The 24,885-nt window shown below is 41.3% G+C and overlaps 1 protein-coding gene across 1 annotated transcript in view; it reads right to left on the bottom strand.

The window, feature by feature from the left end:
- Positions 1–1,729: 1,729 nt before the first annotated feature.
- Positions 1,730–24,885, bottom strand: part of zfhx3a (zinc finger homeobox 3a) — a 33,670-nt gene continuing 10,514 nt past the window's right edge. The window contains 9 exon segments of the mRNA XM_063005224.1: positions 1,730–2,262; positions 2,265–3,473; positions 5,231–10,558; positions 11,079–11,187; positions 12,639–12,839; positions 12,951–13,087; positions 13,226–13,315; positions 19,625–19,853; positions 21,139–23,841. Of these exon segments, the coding sequence (XP_062861294.1) occupies positions 2,123–2,262; positions 2,265–3,473; positions 5,231–10,558; positions 11,079–11,187; positions 12,639–12,839; positions 12,951–13,087; positions 13,226–13,315; positions 19,625–19,853; positions 21,139–23,805 (10,110 nt within the window). The 5' untranslated portion in view covers positions 23,806–23,841 and the 3' untranslated portion in view covers positions 1,730–2,122.

Genomic DNA, 24,885 nt, shown 5'->3' with positions numbered 1-24,885 from the left:
AATAAATCCTTTAAACATCATAGCAAAAATAATGTGGGTCAAAACTAGTTAATGGCCTAGTAAAATGAAACAGACTTTATTGAATTTGAATGCTTGTATAAGAGAGGATGTAAGAGAGACTAGCCCAATGACAAACACAAGTGCATAATGAACATGTACATTATTTGGCAATTGCAACAGTAACAACATTTCCAGGATCACATACAGTAAACAATGTCTTTCACATCAAGTTCAGACCCGGACATGGGAGTACACGGTACAGTCCCCCAATCAAAAAAAAAAAAAAAAAAAAACAATCTTTTGAAACAATGTGATTTTTGGAATGCAAACTTTGTATAAATATAACATCATTGGTTTTCAACATTGGTTGGTTCAGTTTTAACATTGGTTGTGTAAAGAGGGAAAAAGGAACGTGGTTATGGATATTCGTTCACAGTCTTCACAGTAGTCTTGGAGTGTGTGGGTGGAGCTGCAGCGACATGAGGACAGGGGTACTGGCTACTGTCTGTAGTCATTAAAGCTTCAGCAAAGAGCGAAATCAAGCATGCATCTTAGTGTCAATACAAAACTACATTAGCAGCACACTGTTTCCTCAAGAATAAAACCTGGTACATTTAATTAAGAAACAAACCAAAAAAACAGACAAACTTTTCAAGGAGAAGTTAAACTAAACGATCTCCATCTATATTACAAACTGCAATGGCTAAACTACGGTGCTGTCCCATACCCTCAACAGAGAGGCATTGCGGTTTTTGGTTTTCTGTTTGTTTTATATACGAGGTCACAAATGTTCTAAGTTTAAAGAGTATATTTCTAGCTGGCTCCAACATCTAAAAAGGTTTCCATTCCTTAAAAACAGTAATATTTTCTCAAATATAGAGATTTCCCCATCCTTTGTATGCACCAATGGTACTTAATCTTTGGATTTTCCTTTAAAGCAATACTGTGAGTTATTGAATTCAGTAACATTATTGTTGTTGTCACCATATATGGCAAGTGCAGAAACATTCAGGAACAAAAATACTTTGTTAAAGCAGAGAGTTAGAAACAACTCACAAGAAAGTAAAAAACACAGGGAATTATATAGAGAGGGTATAAAAGTTTAGTAAGTGCACAAATCAAAAACATTTGAGAAACTAAAATGACGTTTCTTAAATCTGCTTGGAGAAACTAATTTGCAGATATGGTGTTTAACTTGGCTCAGTGCAGGAGGGGTGTTTGTCCAGTAACTAGGGGTAAAATGTACAGTTTGACATTGGCTGAAAGAACCTCAAGTGTCTTTGACTGGGAAGGTACAAAATTTAAATATACAAGTCATTTAAAAAAATCTACCATACACTCAAGTCATTGAATTCGACAATCTACTTAACATCAAAATGTCAATACATATTTCTATTTAACACAATGTTTTCCCCATAAAAAATCTATTGTTTTTCTCACAATTAAAGTCTGCATTTTTTGTCAGGACAGTAAGAATTATGAAAACAAACCAGTTTTTATAACATTCCCAATCATAACTTTTTAGGATTTTTAAAACTCTTCTATTGGTATGCATCAGAACTTTTTTAAACATCATTGTTCAGTAGCAGAAAAAAATAATACATGTTGACCTGAGAGTAGACAACATTAAAATACATTATTTTGGTAAGCCAATATTATATTATTTCAACACTTATATGGTGGTAAAACATGTTTATGTGAGTGTACTTAAAACATAAGAATAAACAAACTTTTGGTTAGTTAGTTATTAGGTAATAATAAAACCATCTTAGGTTTCAGTCCAGTCCTTAGGTGTGCACACTTTAGTTCCAAACAGTGTATACATATACTCAAGTTTAAACTGACCAGCATATTGACAAGAGAAAACATTCTATTGACAGTTTTTTGGTTACAAGCATTGGAAATGCAAGGTGTATCCCACAGGACTCAATCCATTCAAACGTCTTTAAAACTAACACTACGTTTTTATTTCATGTTTTCTCTTTAGAAGACCAATGTCTTCCATCACCATAGGTTTTCTCTTTTGGTCCTTGTCCTTTGTAACAATACAATGGAGTCTGCAGAATGGCAGGCAAATCACAGCTACATCTGCAACAGTCAGAATCCAGCCTTTATTTCCAGTTTACCATTTGGGAACTTTGGACTCCTCTGCTGACCCATTATTCTTATAACTCCCATGTGAGGAGTCTATTGGTTTTAAATTCATATGGCCATTTAGGCATGAGGTAACAGTTAAGAGCAAGGAAACCTGTAAAAGAATAAAGCTGGAGCACAAAAACATTGTGCAGTCCCAGATAAAGCTGTAGAGGTCGATGGAATCCGGGAACGCTGACCGACTGAAGGGCTTTATGAGCAATCTGTTGGTTTGGAGATTCAGGAGTTGTCAGAGGGACTCTCTGGAGCAGACTGCTTGGGCTGGGATATTGAAGGGGACATCTGTTTGCTGGGTGGATTTGGCTGTGAGGTAGATGAAGAACTAACGTGAGGTAAGAGGCGAGAGGCATGCTCTTTGGCATTTAGGTGCTCTGCTGCTCTTTGTTTGTGCTGAGGGTTCTCCAGGTGCTGCATAAGCTCTTCATTTCCCGTGAGAGAGATCTCGCAGGCAAGGCAGTTATACAGACAAATATCCTTGCCTTTCTCTTTGCACGTTCCTTTGGAGACGATGCACTGGCCAAGGAGGAAGCTATTATTTATCGGTTTGGTGCCAGACAAGAAAGAAGAAGAACTTCCATCTGAAGTGCCTTGCTTCTCTTCAGATTTGGATAAATTCAAGACAAGCCCTTTGTTATGAGCCATGTCCTGAGAATATGCTGAAGCAGATGTTTGACTAACTTTGGGTTTCTGTGGTTGCTGTTGTTGTAGTAGTTGTTTTTGTTGGAGTTGCAGCCTATGATGCATCAGTGCACCCTGCAAATTGTGCTGATACTGTTGGAGAACAGAGCCTGGGGACAGACCCATTAGAGCCTGTGGAAAGACTGAGCCATATTGAAACATGCCTTCCATACCAAACATGGGCTGCAGAAAGCTTCCGGTAAGGGCAGCTGGGATCTGTGGAGGAAAGATTTGGGGGAATCCTGGCATAAGACAGGACAGGAGGGGATTGGAAAGTAGGGAAGTGGGATCTGTGGTCCCTGCTGCTTGGAGAGCCTGTAACTGGGCTGGTTCCATGGTATATGCCTTACCATGTTTTGGTGTAGATGCAGCTGATCCCAAGGAGTCTTGCTTTTCCTTAGTGATGCAGGTGTTTAAATATGTAGCACTTTTAGCAGATGCCAAATTGAGATTTTTGGATAGATTAGTATTCTTTTCACAAATGCTTTCTTTGGAAAACTGGGGTTTTGGGTCAGACAGTGAATGCTTTGGGGTTATAACAGTGTCGGTTGTGCTGGCTGAAGATTTGTCAGTTGTAGTTGACAAAGAGGAAGATGTACTGGGTTTGCCCATCGGTCCATTTGAAGAGGGATCACTGGGATCTATGTATAATGATAAAACAGCATACAATTAAAATACAGTGTATCACAGAAGTGAGTACACCGCTCACATTTCTGCAGATATTTAAGTATATCTTTTCATGGGACAACACTGACAAAATGACACTTTGACACAATGAAAAGTAGTCTGTGTGCAGCTTATATAACAGTGTAAATTTATTCTTCCCTCAAAATAACTCAATATACAGCCATTAATGTCTAAACCACCAGCAACAAAAGTGAGTACACCCCTTAGTGAAAGTTCCTGAAGTGTCAGTATTTTGTGTGGCCACCATTATTTCCCAGAACTGCCTTAACTCTCCTGGGCATGGAGTTTACCAGAGCTTCACAGAATGCCACTGGAATGCTTTTCCACTCCTCCATGACGACATCACGGAGCTGGCGGATATTCGAGACTTTGCGCTCCTCCACCTTCCGCTTGAGGATGCCCCAAAGATGTTCTATTGGGTTTAGGTCTGGAGACATGCTTGGCCAGTCCATCACCTTTACCCTCAGCCTCTTCAATAAAGCAGTGGTCGTCTTAGAGGTGTGTTTGGGGTCATTATCATGCTGGAACACTGCCCTGCGACCCAGTTTCCGGAGGGAGGGGATCATGCTCTGCTTCAGTATTTCACAGTACATATTGGAGTTCATGTGTCCCTCAATGAAATGTAACTCCCCAACACCTGCTGCACTCATGCAGACCCAGACCATGGCATTCCCACCACCATGCTTGACTGTAGGCATGACACACATCTTTGTACTCCTCACCTGATTGCCGCCACACATGCTTGAGACCATCTGAACCAAACAAATTAATCTTGGTCTCATCAGACCATAGGACATGGTTCCAGTAATCCATGTCCTTTGTTGACATGTCTTCAGCAAACTGTTTGCGGGCTTTCTTGTGTAGAGACTTCAAAAGAGGCTTCCTTCTGGGGTGACAGCCATGCAGACCAATTTGATGTAGTGTGCGGCGTATGGTCTGAGCACTGACAGGCTGACTCCCCACCTTTTCAATCTCTGCAGCAATGCTGACAGCACTCCTGCGCCTATCTTTCAAAGACAGCAGTTGGATGTGACGCTGAACACGTGCGCTCAGCTTCTTTGGACGACCAACGCGAGGTCTGTTCTGAGTGGACCCTGCTCTTTTAAAACGCTGGATGATCTTGGCCACTGTGCTGCAGCTCAGTTTCAGGGTGTTGGCAATCTTCTTGTAGCCTTGGCCATCTTCATGTAGCGCAACAATTCGTCTTTTAAGATCCTCAGAGAGTTCTTTGCCATGAGGTGCCATGTTGGAACTTTCAGTGACCAGTATGAGAGAGTGTGAGAGCTGTACTACTAAATTGAACACACCTGCTCCCTATGCACACCTGAGACCTAGTAACACTAACAAATCACATGACATTTTGGAGGGAAAATGACAAGCAGTGCTCAATTTGGACATTTAGGGGTGTAGTCTCTTAGGGGTGTACTCACTTTTGTTGCCGGTGGTTTAGACATTAATGGCTGTATATTGAGTTATTTTGAGGGAAGAATAAATTTACACTGTTATATAAGCTGCACACAGACTACTTTTCATTGTGTCAAAGTGTCATTTTGTCAGTGTTGTCCCATGAAAAGATATACTTAAATATCTGCAGAAATGTGAGGGGTGTACTCACTTTTGTGATACACTGTATATCACAAATTTCACTCAACTTCAAACTTTTTGTTTTAACAGTAACCATTTAATTATGTAAATATTTGAAATTACACACCTGACTTTTTTGAAGAGAAGTTTGCCACAGATTTGCTGCCATCCCCATGTAAACCAGCCATGGTTAAATTTAAACACTGAGAGGTGAGGTTACTGAAGCTCCCGGAACTCTCTGCAGGTCGAGCTTTGGCTACCGCCAGGGCCTCACTTGCCTTATTTAGATGATCCATCTCTTCTTGACTCATTACTGGATGAACGTCTACATATTCCCTTTCTCTGTCCAACTGTCCTCCAAGAGCCTCTTTGACTTTTTCCAGGTGCTGCTGGGAGAAGACATGGTCTCGCACAGAGAGACAACTGCTGTACTTAACACAGCACAGAGTACATTCTGTCTTGGGTCTGTCAGTGCATGTGCTTTCAGTACCAAACTGCTTGGCTAGGCTAAGCTTGGCCTTTTTTCCCTTGGCGCGTGCATTTTGAAACCACACCTGAACGACCCTTTTGGGAAGCCCGATGTCATTTCCCAAAGCTTCACACTCCAACATAGTGGGGGTTTTGTAGTCGCTGAAGCAGGCTTTGAGAACTTTCACTTGCAGGTTGCAAAGTTGAGTGCGATACCGCTTTTGACCAAATCTGTCAGCATCTATGCTTTGACTGTTGGATCCTCCAGGACAGGGGGAGGCAGGATCAGCTAAACTTGAGTCTTCACTGTAATCCAAGACCAAATCATTATCATAATCCTTAGCATTGAAACTCATTGCAGGACTAACAAGCCCAGAGGACATCTTGTCTTCATTTTCTAAAGAAGCCTCTCTATCAGAACTACTGGCTAAGTGATCTGTGCTATTGTGCTTTTCCTCAAAGTCATTTTCATCATTAGCTGTGGTTCCAATAGGGGCTGTGTCCATTAAAGTATCCCTAAGGTTATCTAGCTTGCCACAGTCCAGTGACTGTTGGGCTACACCTTCAACGTTATCCATTCCATCACTCTTCAACGTTTTTGGACAAGGATGTTGCTGGTTTGACAACAGACCTATACTCTTACTAGCTGGTGAATCAGAGCCATTTAAACTCTCTTCTGAGTTTGCCAACTGTGAAAAATTGGAAATATTTAACATATCCATTTTCATATGAGAGCCTTCTAAGTCATGAGTCATTCCTGATACTTCCATGCTGTATCCCGCATTCTGTGCTTCGTGCCAATGACGTGAACGTATGTGAGCATCAAGGGCAGTTTGGGCCTTAAAGAGTGCACGACAGAATGGACATCGTCGATGGGCCTGAACTGGACCCATAGCACGAAAATGACCTTTTCTTTCACGAGCTCGAGTGTTCTGGAACCATACTTGAACAACTCGTTTCTTGAGACCCACCTCCTGTGAAATGTTGTCAAGCATTTGCCGTGTGGGATTGGAATCCAAGACGTATTTCTGGTATAAGATCTCCAGCTGCTCTGGGGTGATAGTGGTTCTCATGCGCTTGTCCCGCTGAGAATCATCATTATTGTTCTCCCAGTCATTTTCTACAGAATTGGTTTCAGATTTCTGCTCAAGCTTCCTTTTTAATGAATTTATGGTTGAGTCAGGAATAGCAATTGTAGGAGAATTGACTGGGATCTGTGGAAAAGCTCCAGAAAGTACTTGTCTAGCCACCAGAGGATTGGTTGAATCAAAAAGCATAAGAGGGATATCCATGGGGCGATCTAAAAACTGTGAATGGACAAAATGATTTTGTGCCACAAGAAAGTGCATTTGCTGATGTTCTTGCCAATGTTCAAAAGAGGGAAAACTTAATTTGCACTGAATACAGTGATATGGAGTCATCTGCTGTGATGGACTTGGGTGTTGATGCAGAGAGGAAGGACTTGTTACAGTCATTTGAGGACTTTGTGGTTCAGCTTGGCTTGTCTGGGCCATAGGTGGGTTAGATTGCTGGAATTGCTGGAGTGGAGATGGGGAAGAAGCTTTAGTACTAGTCTGTTGCTTAATTTCATCAGGATCCTTTGACTCTTTACTTGACTCATCATTCTGTGGAGAATGAGATGTTTCTGTCATTTGTTTTCGATCTTCAGTAAGAGGGTCAGAGAGGATGTCATGGTCTAACTCGTCTTTATTAGTAGACGTCTCCTCTGTGTTTACATCTATGTCAGTATCGTTAGAAAAACTGAAACTGGTGGGTGTTGGATTAGAGCTTGAGGAGTCAGGTGCACTCTGAGATTTTGCATCCATCAAAAGCTCATTTTGACTGCTGCAAATGTCCTCATCCTCATCTTTAAAGCACACCTTCTTTTGATGACTAATAAGATCAAAAATGCGTTGAAACATCATACTGCATTTCTTACACTCATAGTTACCATTGGGGGTACAAATATAATGGTCATTAGAAAGCTCTCTGTGTTCTGTGTCTTTTCCGCCCTCAGCTTGGTTCTCATAGTTCTTTTTAGCTTTCTGACGGGCATTCTGAAACCACACCACAATGACACGTGTTGGAAGATTGAGAAGGTTTGAAAGTTGCTCAAATTCATCATCCTTAGGGTAAGCATTTGCATCAAAAAAATCTTGAAGAACCCTAAGCTGGTAATCACTAAACCTGGTCCTTGACAACCTCTTTCCTCCAGAAAACTCCTGTTTTGGAGGCTCAGGTGAGGATGGTCTAGAATCCACCTTGAATTCTTCCAGTGTTGTTATAGGTGGGTTATTAAAGTTGTATGGAGAATCCTTGTTGCGTTGACGCTCCTTAAACAGTGTGTTTCTAAACCAGTGCTTTATAACTTTATTTGGCAAGCCGGATTTGTTGGCCATTTCTTGAAGTTGATCCTCATTTGGGGAGTTATTAATGTCAAAGTACTGCCGTAAAACTCTCAGTTGATCGTCTGTGATTCTGGTTCGAGGTCTTTTACCTTGCTGCTGCATCAAAGAGGGGTTTAACTGCTGATGATAAAGCTGGGCTAAATCAGGAGTAAGACCGGCCTCAACAGGTGGCAAATGTACAGACAGTTGAGGGGGCAAAGTCTGCAATGGCATTGGATGCATCATGAGAGGTGAGAAAAGTGTCAAGTCAATAGGCAAGGGAATTGGTGCAAGTGGGACCTGGGAAGTGGAGACAGTAGGGGAAGTAACTGTGGTTGTGGAAGTAGAACTGCATGGCACTGGTTTCTGCTGAGTTTGCTCAGTTAGAGGAGGTGGAGGTGAAGCTGGGGTTGCCAGCGAGGGAGAAGCTGCAGAAGTTTCGGGTCTAAAAGGAAAAAGCTTGTCATATTGCTCCCTGTAGTCTTTGGCAAATTTTTCTAATGACTGTATTGGGAAAATGGATTGGTGGATATGCTCTTTATGGCTCTTAAGTATCAATGCGTTCGAAAAAAGCTTTCCACAGAATTCACACTCTAGCTTGCTAGAAGTCTCTGATTTATATACCTCTTCAGTGTTAACCTTTGTATCTTCACTGGGTACAACATCAGCCTGATCTTTCTCATACTGTTGTTTATTTTCATTAAAATGCATGACTAACTCAAATCCTATATTCTCCAACAATGCTTTTGAAACATTTCCAGGTGCATCATGAGAAACCCTTGGTGGAATTATCTCTGTAAATATTTTCCCACTATTTGAAACCTCTTCCTCAACCTCATCTTGTTCTTTGAATGTTTCTAAGTTATCTTTAGAAGTTGCTGTATGCATCTGTCTTGTTTCTTTACAATTATTTTGTCCATCCATGCCTTTGGTACGCTGAGCATCGGAGGTCAATATCTTTTCATCAGCTTTCTGAAGGATAGAGGCATTCTCCTCAGATGCTGGTGACATAGACTGGTGAGAAGTAAAGACCGCATCTCCTTTTGATGGCTGTTTACAAGAAGAGATAGAGATACCCTGCTGGGATGGCTCAGGACAATTTTCAGGTGCTATAGGCTTTGTTGTGTTTAGGTTCATTCCTGAGCCTTTTAGGTTCAGCTCAGGGCTAATTTGGAATTCCCCTCCTGGGATTAGAAAAGGAAGAAGCATCTGCTGTTGCTGCTGGAGTGGAAGGAGAGCATCTGCTGAGATGGGAAAGTGGTGAAGAAGTGCTGGGTTGAACAAATGAGACTGAAGAATGGCTGCTTTCTTTTGGAGTTCCTGTTGGATTTGAGCTTGGGCCTGTGCTAACTGCTGTTGCTGTAATTGCTGCTGTTGTAACAACTTATGCCGATGCGCCGTTGTTGTTAAAGCCATTGCGTCCACCATTTGTTTCCTCTTACTCTCTTCAGAATGTGAAGAATGACTGGTTTGGCTCGATGATACAACACTGAGTTCAGTGCTCTGTTGGTTTTTTAAATAAAGCTGATCAATACTTGAGGAAGTGCAACTCACATTGTTTGTGTCATTTGATGGCTTCAGTGCTGTAGTGGAGCTGGCTGCTGTATTATCCGAGGCTGCTTTAAGTAGCAAAGATTTAACAGTAGTAGAGCTTGTTCCAGATGAATCATGTTTGGCTGCACGGGCTTTGGTTTGGTGTAGGACAGATCGCATGTGAATTTCTAAGGTGGAGCTCTGGCTGTAAGCTACATTGCAAATGCTACACTTGAAGGGTTTGTGGTCAGTGCTGCTGCTGACAGACTCTGGCAGGGCAGCCGAGGAATCCTGCACTGAGCGCTTAACTTTGTGCAAGTGTGAGACAGAATTATAGTGCACCAAGAGGATGTTCTTTTGAGTAAATGATTCTTTGCACACTGTACATTTAAAGGGTCTTGATGGATCTAGAAATTTCTCTGTTGAAGGGTTTGAGCATTTTCTCAGAGGTGGAACAGAAGGTTTTGGATTAAGTTCAGCATCTTCTCGAGCTAAACTTAAACCACTGTCAGGTGGGCTCACTTTCTCTTCCTGGTCACTTTCTTGATCTTCTTTTACTTTCTCTTCCTCAGGAGATCCCTGTTCATTCTCAAGCCCTTGGTCTACTGAGCCCAAGAGGTCTTCGGTCAACAGAAGACTGCCACAGAGTTGCTGCAGCTGGATCTCACTGAGCTCAAGATGACTAGTCTCTAAGTGCTTCTGCAGGGCCTGTACGGTTCGAAAGCTGCGCTGACAAAGGCAGCACATGGTGGCAGCCCTGATGGCATGGTATTGAGAATGCAACTGCAGCTTTTCAGCGGTCTTAAAGGCGAGGCTACACTGATTGCATCTGTATTTGTAGACGTGGCGATCTGAAATCGGCATTTGGAGTTTCTGGCTGTGAAAATGGTTGAAGTGTGTCTGGAGGGCAGTAGATGATGTCAGGACTTTGTTACAGCCCTTCTGCCAGCAAGGGAATGCAGCGGTATTTTCCTTGGTGGATTCAGCATCTTCCAATGGCTGCTTTTGTGTTTTTGCTATCTCTGGTTGGCATGTAGTCACTTTCTCCTGTTCATCATCACTTTGTTCTAATAACAAAATAAAAGCGTACAACCAAGGAGTTTAGGACAAGTGTATTGAGAACAGTGATAATCAGAATTTGATTACACCGGCAGTGTTTATTTTTAAATGGGCTAGCATTGAATTTGATATAAAGTAAGTATTGCATAAGTATTATATAAAGTAAGTATTGCAAATGCATCTAGACTCTGAAGGCTTTGCGTTGGTGTAACAGTTACTGTGGGTGCTTCAGGGTTTAGGGGATCTTGCATTGGGCAACATCTATCAACCGTTTCAATTACATCCAAAAGAGAAATGACACCCAAGTTAACTTTGATGGTAAAACCAAATGAAGCTTACTGGTAAATCTCATGAAGGTAAATGTACCTTTTTAATAGTATTATATCTGTAGACAAGTATTAACATAAGTACTATTTCTATGTTATATTCTGCACTTTATTGGCTGTGTTTAATTTTAAATACAATCTTGTTAAATACAAAGCAAAAAGTGTGTTCTTAATTGCTAGAATTGAGTGTAATTCTACCTACCATCAGGTCTTTTCATTCCATTACAGCTAGAATCTGCTTTTGTTTGCTGGGTATTGGAATCTTGCATTGGTAGGAACATCTTCTCTGGCAGCACATCTGATGCAATCACCTGATCATCAGAGAAAAAAGGGAAATCAAAAAAAGACTTGCTAGGGATTAATTAAACCACAGAATCTCATTTGTGTGATTTACACTAGTTAATTATGTCATAATGTGTCTTCCTTTTCTTTAGTATATTTAATAATTCATGAAAAGTGCACTGAACAAGCGTTTCTACTCATTCCCACTCATTCCAGAAAACTAGAAATGGGTATTTTTACTGACCACAGGCCCAGTTTTATATACTTACTTAAGACTGGCACCAATGACAACAAATACACTTGGTGTAAGGTTAAAAAATTACATATAGTGCATAACATAATATATGACATTATACTCTTAAAGAACAAAACAGACCTGCCACTAATGAAACAACTTCAGAAAACTGTAGAGTGTTTGTTGTTTACAGATGGAGATGATAGAGGTAACAGAGAATAAGATCCAGTAAAAGCTAAAACAAATTATGATAGGGTAAAACCAAAAAAAACTAGAACCTCAAGTTCCATTGACTCCCATTTGAGTGAGAATGTGTAGGGAAACATTCTTAATGCATTTCAAAGAACTGAGCTTTGGACATGGGAGCACCACTTCAGATAGTTCACAGGTTAAGTGTATCTGGAAACCCTATAAAGCATAGAACAATGCCTTCAGACGACTCTTCCTCACAAAGCCACACACACTTTTTATTCTTTCCCCTTAGCTTTAAAATATGGAAATCAGTGTATCAGTACGGCAGTGAGAAATTAAAGCCGAGAGACAAACAACCAAATAAAATGGCTGCCATTTCCATCACAAAGCCCACCATTTCAGTAAGGTGCTTCATTAGAGGATTGGAGGCGAGCTCTGAGACCTTCTCAAGGTCACATTTAATTTAAAGCACATAATTGGGAAGCACGGTTCGCAACAAGGACCACCTAGCACAGGATCAGGACTAATGAAGCTCAATTATTTTCATTACCCTATCTCAGTGGAGGAGGGAGGTGGAGGGGAAGCTGGAAGAAATGATGTGGGGAGGGGAGGGAGCACTGAGGAGCTACAAAGATGTGTACAAGAAGCAGAGAAATTGACATAAAAACATACAATAGTTCTATATGTTTTTTTCCTACTAGTTTGTGCTATGAATACTGTTTAGAGAGAATTTAACCTCATCATAAGTGTTAATAATCTAAAATAATCAAATTAAGAGCATTTAATGATCTTAAAATGTCTACACCATTTAAAACCTGCAATTAGATGTGAAGCATTTCCTATTGCATTCCAATATACGAAACATACTGATGTCTTTGTAGCAAATAAAGCAATAGATAAAAAACAGGTTTAAATGTTGGGGGGGTGTTTTCTCGCACCACCCTACTTTAAGAAATTTGTGACTAGCACCAAGATTATACCATTTTAGGTCTACAAAACGTATAACATTTATAGCATTTAGCAATATAGAATTGTGTAAACAGTGATTCTCACCGTGTTGATGAGTTTCTGGGTGCAGTCTGCGGTGACGCTGTGCAGGTGTGTAAGGTGAGAGCGCATCAGAGCAACACTGCGCAGCGTGTCTTGGCACAGTGGGCAGCGGAGAGTGGGCTGCACAGCATGCTGGATCATTACGTGGCTTCTCAGACGTCCGAGATCAGCATGACTGAATCGACAGAATGGGCACTGCCGCACCTGAAAGTCAGTAAGACGAGACGTTTGGTTCCTTCATTATGATAAAAATGTTTCAATACTTAAAACTAACCCAGAGTACAAAGATAAAGCTTTGGTTGTTATCTTTATCACCTGTTCTGAGGAGATCTCTTCCTGTGCTCGAGGCAGCTTTGATGGTATGGCGTCCTCCAGATCTTCAGATGCAGAACGGGGGCGTTTGGGAACGGTGGAGGACTCATTCTGTCTCTTTTCCACATGAATAGCTGTTTCTAAGGACAAAACATGTTTACATCCATGTTATTAATACGAACCCTATTTAATTACTGTGACATATAAACTTCGTTAAAAATAAATTGTTGCTGATCCAAGCTTATGTCAACTGTACGAAACACAGACATATTTCTGACCTGTTTTCTCCTCCTCTTTGCCTGTGTGTTTGGTCCGGTCCTCTTGGTCCGAGGTCATCTCGGTGGATGACTCCATCTCAGTCACGTCTCCTGGAGAAGAGGGTGGGAGATTAAAAAACAGACATCATTCAGAGTCTTTACAGTAAAGTTTCTTTACTTGAAAGGCTTGAAAGTTAAATATCCATGGCAGTTATTTCCAGCCATGTATAACTAGAACCCTACCTGTTTGAATGCAGGTAGAGATATAATGCCAAACCAAGATAGCTTTGATCATTCTGAATGGATTTGTACCACATAGGGTGTAACACAATGGCTTATACACCCTAGGTAGTGCACTGTTAAGTCAACATGAAGTGAAATGGGCTGTGCTCTGCCTGTTAGGGTCTCAGCTATAGCAAGAGCTGTTATGATATTGATTTTTTGCGATCACTGTAACAGCCTAAAAACACGGTGGTATTCCTCAGGGTGGGGGTGTTCAGCTGTAAAACAGGGCTGTCCCATCTGATGTGCATTTTTCCACAAATATTGCCTCTGTGTTTAACCTCATGGTTCTAGAACATTAAACAAAGCAACATTAAAAAAAAAACAATTAAAGAAGCGTCTCATTTTCTTTAATTACATCTGTGTTCAGACAAAAAGGTAAAAGGTCATGCATTTGTGATCATTTTCTTTTATTAACCTAAGATAATGGACAAATTTGTATGTATATTATTTTTGTCTGTATGTGTGAGTGTTTATGTGTCTGTGGCTGCACATGGGCCAGTGCAGCAAAGAAAAAAGGTAATGGCATTGTGTATTTATTGTCTTTAAACACACCCATGGGCAGTGTGGCAATGCATTTTTTAACTGTGGGTAAAAAAGGGGGTTCCGGATTTTTATCCAAGGGCAATGATTGCTTAGTGGTTAAGGTACTGGACTAGTAATCACAAGGCTGCTGGTTCAAACCCCACCACCCTGTATTCAATCACAATTGTAAGTCGCTTTGGATTCTTTGGATATGAGTCTGCTAAATATATAAAAATGTAAAGGATAAAAATACAGTTTAAAACTACGGCTTTAGAATTTAACATGTTAAATGTATATTCATCTAGGTCAGATCTTAACTGAAGCTGTAGTGTGAAAATACGACAGACCTGTTTTACCAGCACAGTGTTTTATCACCATAATTTAACTATTAACCTGTCTCCGTTTAACATGACGTTTTCACTCTAATTTATGATTATTTTCTATTAAATCCATTTAAGAACATAATGGTTTTTCTTATTAAACTGTCTCTGTGTTTGGGAAAAGTCACTATTCAGCAGGCATCCACATGCTATAACACATTATATAGACAAGCTGAGGCTTGGAAGAGATGAAAAATAACAAAAGATGAGAGAAAGAAAATTGATGCTTAGTCATGTCAGATGTGCTAAAGGGGTTTAAAATCTTAGGAGAGAGACAGTGCTGCAGAGGTCACAGTGGAGGCCAAGCTGAAGTTCTGAAAATATCCTTACAGGCTTTACTAGAGTAAAAAAAACGACGTTCTGGTGTGTGTCCTGCTTTCCTTTCGAAGGCTAAAACCCAAACAATACTTGGCAAAAAGGGCAGTCAAATTCTGTTATTCTTTTGCAGTGTTTAAAAGAGGACAAGACACAGTGCCTCAGGACATGCACTTCACCCCATAGCCCCCACAACCACCCCCTCTCCCCTCGCTGTCCCTTTCTGGCTTTCTGCTTCTTCTGCAAAGCAATTGTTTACGTATGTGGGGGAGGGGAAAGGAGGAGAAGAGCTGATTTGGGTAGGAGTTTAAGGATTAGAGATGGGCAAGCTGAAGGAGACAAAAAGCCATGTTGTCATAACAGGCCAATCAAAGTGCAGCTGAGCTATCTGCTAGTGCTTCTCAAAGAGAGTGATTATGACAAAGAGAAAAAAAGAGAAGGAGGGAGAGGCCAGCTGAACACCAATTATCCTGACAGCCATGCTATTGATTTCCTATCAGACCTACACAGCCATAAACACAGAACACATAATCTGAAATAGTCAAATCCGCTCTGCTTATGAATGCTCTGCTGCACCCGTCACACAGTTACTCTCATGAACACCGCAGAGACACCTAAACGCTCGCCTTTGTGTCCGGTCACAAATTTGGCCTGTGAGGTGAAGACAAAGATGATGAAAGGCGATATTAGCAGAAAAAAGCAAGGCAAAACATTTTTACATTTTTTGTAAGATTGTTTGGAATAGTTTGACAACATTTTAAGTGAATAAGCAAATCTAAAGAGAGCAGACTACATTCAATATACATTGTAATAGAATTAGACAAATGTAACTGATTTTCCAGTTCTTTCCATCAAATACGGTGCTAATTATGTGCAGCTGTCATCACGTAACACAATATATTTCTCACATTTCCATAATTTAGATAATTAGTTGAGAATTTGTAAAGCAATTATCTTCCCTGAGCTCTAAAACAGAGCAATAAAAGAAATGAAATTTCTTTGGCTATAAAACAAACAAAAAGACTGATTAAACCTATTTAATCAAAGGGTTTTTTTGAAAGGGGGGGTCATGTTGGCTTGTTTCCATCTTAGACAAAGAAAGAGCAAATGAATCCGCGTTGGGCCAGTGAGGTCAGCCCAGCCAATAATGAAGTGATAAAATGCACTCACACGTGCTAACAGACTCCATACACACTCTCAGCACACACCTCATCAGCACTTCCTGCTCGGCTCAGGGATCGGTATACAAATGCTCGGCGGCATTGATCCACTATTGATTATAAATTAGGAAATGCCCTGGTGTTCTTACAGAGATCAATAGTGAGCCATTGAGGCACAGTGATCCACTCCAGCACTGTTTATCCATCCTCCTCTTACAACTAAGAGACTTGGCAAAGCCATGTCAGTTACTTTTCACCTCCCTGAGCTTTTGGATGGTGCAGCGCACTTCTGACTAGGCTTGCTGGGTATGAGGGTAACTTGGCTGGTCATGGTGTAAGATCTAAAGGCTACATCTCCTTCTGTTTGGTGCTTTTTCATTTATTCTAGTCCCTTAATTACACTGACTAAGAAACACACTATCAAACAGTGTATTGCCAAAAGTATGTGAACACCTGGTAATTTTTAGCCATCGCGTTTGTAAACCATTAGCATTAATATGGTCCTCCTGCTCTTCACAGCTTTAATAACCTCTACTCGTCTAGGATGGTTTTGCACAAGATTTTGGTTGGATGTGAAGGCCTCGCTCATGTTCGTTTCAATTAATCTTCACAGTGTTTAACAGGGTATTGTGCAGGACAGTGGAGCTCCACACTAAACCCATCAAACAAGACCTGAAAAAAACACCTAAACTTAATAATTGGGATGGATGTTCACCTATTTTGGCCACAGAGTACATCTCAAAACAACATGATATAATAACTGAGCTGCTATAATGAAAACATCATAGCATGGAAATGACAATAGGCTAACCAGTCACTCAAACTTCTTCAGTCCTAAAATAGATCATAAACAGTATTAGAGTTTTTAAAAAAGGATTCTGCTCCAGCCAGTTGTGTTTAATGTGCACTGCACATTTATTAAGGTTCTTACAGTGCCTTCTCACCTGCCTATTTACTTCAGCGGTCACTTCACACCTTGACACAGTGAAAGCACATCTACCAAACTGTGAAAATTTTACACATGACATCCCCTATCCCACTGTTTTATCTCTTGGCTTAATTTTCTTTGTAGGGACTCCTGTTTTTAATAGGCTAGCCAGACAATTTGAGGCCTCAGCTTCTTGACAACTTGGTCCCGTGAGAATTATTTGATAAGAGTACAGCTGAGGTAGGGGTGATTATTTTTTTAATGACTATTGCAATATTGGCCTTTCAATTACTGGTGTAACAAAAGGCTGTTATATGCAAATTAATCCTCAAACAAATTACAGGACAAATTACTATGTGGTGTGATTTTTTTTAACCTAAGCTATTACGATCGGTGTAAGGGGGTTTTGATGAATCTCTGAGGAAGTAATTGGTTGGTAATTTATTGCAAGCCGAAATATTCGTGATATGGTATGTGGTCTATATCATACAACCCTAGTAGGAGGCATATTCATTTTTATTGAATAACGCATACACATAAACTACATAAGATAGAACTACATAAGAAACAAATTAAGCCTTACTGGTAGATCTGTGAAAAACAATGACATTGGTTTTAACCAAGTCAAATGAGCAACTGAAAGTACCTGGTGGTTCTATAATTTTTAGTAGTTTTATATCGCTAGCTAACCTATACAAATGCACCCATGTATTTTCATAACATAGTTGAGATGTGCCCTCATCAAGGGAGCTAGAGTGTGAAAACTGTTATGGACACTGCTTAAAACCCCACAGAGGCACAGAAGAACTGAATTTCTGAAGCTGGAAGTTAAATTCCAGAACAACAGATCTTAAAAATCTTCAGAATGTAATTCTGCTTGTGTTTTCTGCATTGAATTAATTATAAAAACCTAATTAGTGTATTTACAGCTTAAACCAATGTGATATGGGTTAATTCAATTTTAGCAGTAATTACTTTATTGTAATATATACTGTTATAATAAAATAAATATACATACATTGTCAATGATTTTGGCTCTTACCCAAGCCTAATATGCACAAGCATTTCTTGAGGCAGTTGGCAATATGTAAATCTCAACTGCTTTCTTTCTCCATCGTTTTCCCTTCAGAGATTAATTGGATAGCATTAATTAACTCATTTCTCATCAGTGGGTGAGGCATTTATCGGCTGCATCGACTGGTCACCGCCCCTTGGTAAGGTTTCCTTCAGGGCAGTGACGATGTAACAAGTCTGATTATTGGCAGATGAATTAACACAATCAATTCTTGCCATTCTCCACAAAAATCTCTTCCTCCCTCTCTGTCTTTCTCTTTGTAGCCAGGCACATGCACTGAGCTGTTGTTTAAGTCATTAGCTGAACTGATTTGGGGTTTCTACCGAATGCTAATTGACTCTACCACCCGCTTCTCTCAATTACCCAGGAGTAAATAACCACAGTCTCTCTTCTTCTTTTTACGTTCAGTCTTTCATGTGTTCAGCCCCTCCCCCTCTGCCGTCCTGCCATCTTTTGTGGCTTCATACAAAAAGCAGCAAACACAACATGGGAGGCTGACCACTCTTTAGTGTTTATGACGATTTCTATTGACATTTTATGTGGCACGTAAACCAACAATAGCATGAAAGAGAAGCTTCTGTTGTGTTTGTAAAAAGGTTTAAATCTGACAGGCTGCAAATACACAGTTAACCTGTGACTGCACTGTGTGGAATTAGTTGCTGGTACAGTTGTTCACAAAAGTTTCATCTTTTGCCAAATTCCATATTTGGTTTATTTAATGAAAGGAAACTTTTAAAAGGAAACAACATACACCAGTAATTAAAATGCCAATTTGCTAGAATGTTTTACGTCTCTGTTTACTTTTGATCTATGTAACATGCTACTGAGGCCTTAATTTCCTTTGGGATTAATAAAGTATCCATCCATCCATCCATCCATCTAAAATCCAGCAAATCGTAACTGTGCACTAGCATTGGCAAAACAAGGCTTTATTTCATGTAGAGTAAATTATTTAGAGTTCTTACACCGAATGCCCTTCCTGACACAAACTTTCCATTTTCATCCAGGCTTGGGACAGGTACTGAGAGCGTACTTACAGGTGCACCCCCTTGGACATTAGCCAATTACGCCTGTGTAGACGCCAGACTGGCTGATAGCACCACAGATTTAAACCCCTGATCCCTGAATTTTTGCGGTACTGGGCAAGCCCACCACAAGGCTGTAGAGTTCATTAAACTGGAATTAAATTACTTAAATGACCACACAGTATTGCAATACTGAATAGATATAGTAAACTCCTTAAACAAATGTGAAAGCTGCATGACTTCCCTAATAGAGTTTTTTTTAATGCGTATTTAAATGCCAGGTGCACATTTATTTTGTAGAATTATTTACTACAATATTACCTAAATATAATTTTAAGACAAACCAGGATTAAAAATATCTAAATTACTGGAATATGTTGAAGTGGATTAAGTAGATTTCTAAAAGTAATCTGAAAATTGCATGTTGCTCTTAGAATAGAGGGTTAGGTCCTAAAGCAACCACCAACACAAAAGCCAGTCTTGGCAAACTAGTTATTTGGGTGGATTTGACATAATAATATACCCACAATATTTCTGAAATGAAAACAACAACAAACTAATGTCTTAACTTAAAATAATTATGTAAAACACATTAGCTTTTTCTCTTCTTACTAAAACCAATGAGATGTTTTTTTTATTTATTTTTGCATTACAAAAACTAGTCATTACCTAAATATTTTAATGCTTTAGTATCTACCAAAAAATCCACAGATTTGGTTCAGTTGCTTACCGCTATCTTGAGCATGACTCTTTCTGATCTTAAAGATGGCACTAAGCTCCTCCTCTTCATCCTGGAGACCGCTCTGGATTCGCTGCAGTCGCACTAGTTCCTCCACTCGCTGGTGACTCAACAAATTGGAGTGCTGTACCAGACTGAGGCTGTTCTGAGTGGAGTAATCGCACAGCACACAGTACAGCTCGCCACCATCAGACACGGCGCTGTCAAACTGCTGCAGGTACTGCGAAGGAAGGAAACAAATGTATCAGAATCGGCACTGTTAAACACATTTCTATAATTAACATTTACATATGTTGACTGAACAACTCACACAATTTAACAGTAAATCATGATAAACATGGTACATTCATAAAATCTTTGGAAATGCCAATATACAAGCTACATTTTACTCGGTTGTACTGTTTCCAAACTAAACTGCAACTGACAAGATTCAACTGTATTCAATGTATAGATTAATGGTAAGGTAATGCAGTGGTATAAGATATATAGTGTATTAAGTTTTAGTGTATTAAGTCAGTTAGCAATATTTTTCCACAATAAAAAGCTACATTTTTTGGAATAGCAAGAAGACATGCCTAACCACTACCAGTGAGATACAGAATTTAAATCTTAGCAGTGTTATAAGCTTGTTGGCCATCTACACAAACATGATTGGTCATGTCTGAGGAGAAGTAGCAAAGCAGCCTAACCACTGGAAGGTGCACTCCAGTGTGAAAACTGTGCCAAATCAGGAATGCGGACCAGGATAATCTGCTGTGGTGACCCCTAAATACGGGAGCAGCCTTGTTCTTCTTTAAAAACACTATTAAAAAAGCATTTGCTTGCTTTACAAAGCTTGTTGGACATTTGTTGGATATACTGGAGAGATGTAATGAACATTAGCAGCAAAGAAAAATAACATATCATCAATCTCCATTACTCAGCAGACCACTGAGGCCTGAGGGCAAAATAGCAATTTCTGCCCCTGCTTTCCGTGAACGTTCCTGCAACCTTTTAAAGAAAAAGAAAGACCTTTAGCTTAACCAAAATAAAGATCTTACTCGATGTTATGAAAGGGTTAAGTTGAAGTATTCAGGAAGGTAAAGTGTGACTGGTAGACGTGAGAAAAACAAACAGAGAAACTGAAACTGACAGCTAAAGTTTGGTATGATACATTAACTGCTGACAGCCGAGTGAATCAACTGATCAATTGTTGTTCAAAGAGTGAAACAATAAGCAGTCAGTGTGCTGTCAGTGTGAATCGAAAATATTTTCTTCCTGGAAGAAGAAAAATGCAAATGATGAAACCTGAGCATTCAGAACATTTTTTGAATGTGGGATGATTCGAGGTTGTTTAAATGTTACAGAATAATTCAAGTAACTAAATTCTGTATGGAATTAATCTTACTGCTAGAACGACAAAACACTCCACATATTTCTTACTACTCAACCAAAAGGGTTGTAAACAGCAAACAGTGTCAATTTCCAAACACACTCAAGTTCAATATCATAATTGGTTCACTTACCTTGTACAGTTTGACGCTGGCCTTGTGTCTCATGTTCATGGTGTGAAGTTTCAGTTTCTCCAAACTGTTGGCCTCATAACTGCATGCATTACACCTTAGCTGCACTTGGACACCAGCAGCAACACACCTGAGCAGCCATTCCTCCTCTTCCTCTGGGTTTCTGTGGTGTTTGCTAGCTTCTTGCAGGTGTGCCGCTAGCTGGTAGCGCTGCAGATGCTTGTCGGTTTGGCAGTGCAGCTGAAAGTTGGCCCGCAGGGGCGTGACATAATGGCAAAGCCGGCAAAGATGGGCATCGCCGGTCGTGCTTCTCCAGTCAGCATCGGGAAGCGAGCGCTGTGCGGCCAGGTGCTGACTGAGAGACCCCAGACTGTCTGTGGAAAAATGACCACACAGTGCACACTCAAACAGTGCCTCTGGAGGGTCTTCTTCTGTCAGCTTCTCTTGCAAGGCTTCACCAGCTGACTGGACTGCAGCGGCATTTGGCAGCCTGCTCTGGGACTGGCTGTATTGGTAGAGGTCGTGGGCACTCTGCCGGTGCTGGTGCTGGCGCTGCATGTGGGCCAGGTTCTGCTGCAGAAGCAGCATGTTGTGTGTGTGCTTCTCACTGGTCATGTGTATGCGAAGGTTTCGTGCTACGTTGGTCTCATAGTCGCAAACTTCACACCGCCAAGATGCGCGTCCCTGTGGTTTAGAAGGAGATGGGGAGGTGGTCTGGGTGGAGTGTGGGTGAGGCAGGTGGTTTGGCTGGGCTGTTGGAGCATCTGAACGTGTCTGCGCCTGCAAGTTTTGCATATTGTTGAGGTGTTTGTCTGACTGCATGTGGATGCTCAGATTGCCTTTGGTGGTGGTGGAATATTGGCACACGTGGCATCGAAAAGGCTTGTACCCGCAGGTGTATGTCTCCCCTCGAGCCAGTCGTGGGTGGTCCTGCCCACTGGCACAATATGGACACTGACCCTCATCGGAGTCTGGGTGTTTCTCCTTCATATGAGCCTCAAGAGTCTGCTGGTACTTGTAGTGCCAGTTGCATTTGGGGCACTTGAGAGTCTTGCAGGAGTTTCGTGAGTGTGTCATGGGGACTTGAGCACAGAAAGAATAAGAAGATCCCTGGTTGCTGTCCCACCCAACGACAAAATCGAGATCACTCCCAGCCAATAAACTTCCTCTTCCCACATCTGCCTGGCCGTCTTCAGGTGAAGATTTGTTCGCCTGTTGTGGAATGATGCCGGGTGACTTGGAATTGCTATGGTTACTAGGTAGATCAGAGTAAGTGAGAGCTGGTTTATTATCACACAGCTTGCCATTTGGTTCTTTTGCCATGACACTGCCCTTCTCCGACAGCTTATTTGGTTCTGTTTCCAGCGCACTCTCTTGGTTGGCAAGCTCTTTTGGAATAGTGGCTGTGGATGAGGTTTGCACGGTAGAGGAAATGGGAGCAGGGCCGTGGCAGTTAAAGCTTCTTCCACACTCTAACTCAGAGTCTGTAGGAGATTTGGTGTTGTTCATAAAGCTGGTTGCTACTGTGACAGAGTTAAGAGATTTGGGGTTGCTTTGGTTTGAAAGAGCCGGTTCATTAATGTGCCCTTGGCTACCACTGCTGCTAATACTGTTAGCACCGTCCTCTGCAGTGGAAACTACCAATGAACTCGAGCTTTCCTCTCCTTCTTCGCTACTTCTACCTTCTTTTCCTAAATCACCATCAATGCTCAGCTGTGGACCCTCTCTGCCCAGGGTTGAATGGTCTTTGGCAGGGCTCAGCACAGAGGTAGGAAGGGGGGCTCTGGGTAGAGAGGGCTGAAGAGGGAATCCTGGCTCAGACATCTGGAAGTTCTCCCTGCCCTCCTGACTTGGCATGCTTGCCATGTTGCACCCTGGCTTTGTGGTTGGTAATTTTGGTTCTAGGAAGCTTAGGAGTAAGTGGTCGCTGAGGCCAACAGGATGCAAGATGGCAGAGGTGTGCGGGAGCGTAAGTAACTGCTGTTCCTCTGTGGTAATCGGGATATTGTGGTGCTGTGAGATGTGAAGTCTAAAAGCATTTATGTGCTTAAATGACAGGCAACACGAAAAGCACACCAGGATTGGTTGTTCTTTGCCTGGCAGTGGTAGTTCAGAAAGCCCTGACCTGGCAGGAGCACTATCTTTGGATTGACAGGTCAGCAAAGCAGTAATATCTCTGGTCAGGTGGCACCAGTTCTTGGGGTGGAAGACATGAAAGCTCTTTAAATTAGAGTACTGGGGGGAGGAGAAATGGCATGTGCTAATAACAGTGGGGCGAGAGGATGATGGAACAACACTGCATGGTAGCTGGCTTTGGCTTTCCAGAATGTAAGCAGAACCATCAGCCTGGTAGACAATTTGGCATTCTACCTCGTCAGCTTTATTACCACCCTTGTCACACTCTTTCTTTTGATTTACAAATTCACCTCCATCACAATCGTCAATCTGCTTTTCCTTTTCATATCCATCGTCAAAAGTCCTCCTTTCCGCTCCTTCCCCCTCCACTCCTTTACTCCACCCTGGGTTACCCTGATTGGATGGACTTGCTGAGCTCAGGTAAGAGGTTTTCTCTCTTGGAAGGAGGAGCACCCTGGATGATGTTGAGCTGCAGATACCTGAAGGCTGGTTTGTGTAGGAAACATCAGCTGAGACAGAGTCACAGCACTCCATCCTCTGAGTTACTGGGCATGCTCATCGCAGCCTGACCTAAAACAGATAAGAGCAGAGGGTTTGAGTAATGACTTCTTATTCTAAACAAATCCACTTTATACATAAAATGTTTACAAAGATTACCAAAATTACCAAAAAGCTTTAGTTAAAGTTGTGTAAGTGTATATTTTTGAGAGAAAGAGAAAGCAAGATGGAGATGGAGATAAAAAGAGAGCGAGCGAGAAAGCGGTGATGACAATGGAGACAGCAAACACTATACTGTAATCAATAACTCTCTGTAAGGCTGTACTGCTGAAAGCTGAATATTATATGAGGAAAATTTCTTGGAATCACTAAAGTCTCTTTAATTAACGTCTGCCTGTCAGACCTTTACAACTTCCACTGCTTCCCTTTGGTGAACTGCCAAAGAGGTTTGCGCAATGCTATTGAGTCCAAGCAAAAATTTGAAACCCTTACAGCGCGTGTCCTAGTACCCACAGATTCACCCCACCCCATTCAAGACAGTCACCGCAATTCTTGTAATGAGGCGTTCTCCCTTAAACACTTCCTCCCATGGCAGGAAATGCAAGGCAAACCAGTGTCGATCTTAAAGGACTACACATCCCATGGGTGACAGCTCATCAGTGCTGATTCGGCGCATTAAACTCTAAAGCTGTTAAATGAAGGCCAGAGAGCTCAGCTCATGCTAGGGTTGAGGAACAAGAATCTGGCTGTTATCGGGTCTCGCTGTATTGGTGGACCGAGTAGCTAGTGCACTGCTCCTGGTCACAGCTCCATCTAGCACTCTCCCTTTAGATAGTGTTTTGCTTTTGTTTGGTTCACTGAGTTAGTCAACTCCCCATTTACTGACCTCGTCATTTGAATAATTTTCCTTTTGCCTTCTGAGCTGCCACATAGCTCACGCTAGAAAGCACCTGCCCCTTAACGCTCACAGCTTCGATTCAAATCCCATCTAGGATGAGCCATTACTGTTGTATCCTTTTTTGCTTGTCACACCTTTTAGTGTGACAGCTTAACCTACAGACTCCCTATTTTGTTTCTGCCACTGCACTTGGGTCCACAATCGATTTGGTTTCTGCA

This window comes from Trichomycterus rosablanca, chromosome 11 (assembly GCF_030014385.1).
Source record: "Trichomycterus rosablanca isolate fTriRos1 chromosome 11, fTriRos1.hap1, whole genome shotgun sequence".
Taxonomy (NCBI): domain Eukaryota; kingdom Metazoa; phylum Chordata; class Actinopteri; order Siluriformes; family Trichomycteridae; genus Trichomycterus; species Trichomycterus rosablanca.
The sequence above is the reverse complement of the archived record's forward strand: the minus strand, read 5'-3'. Positions and strand labels throughout refer to the sequence as shown.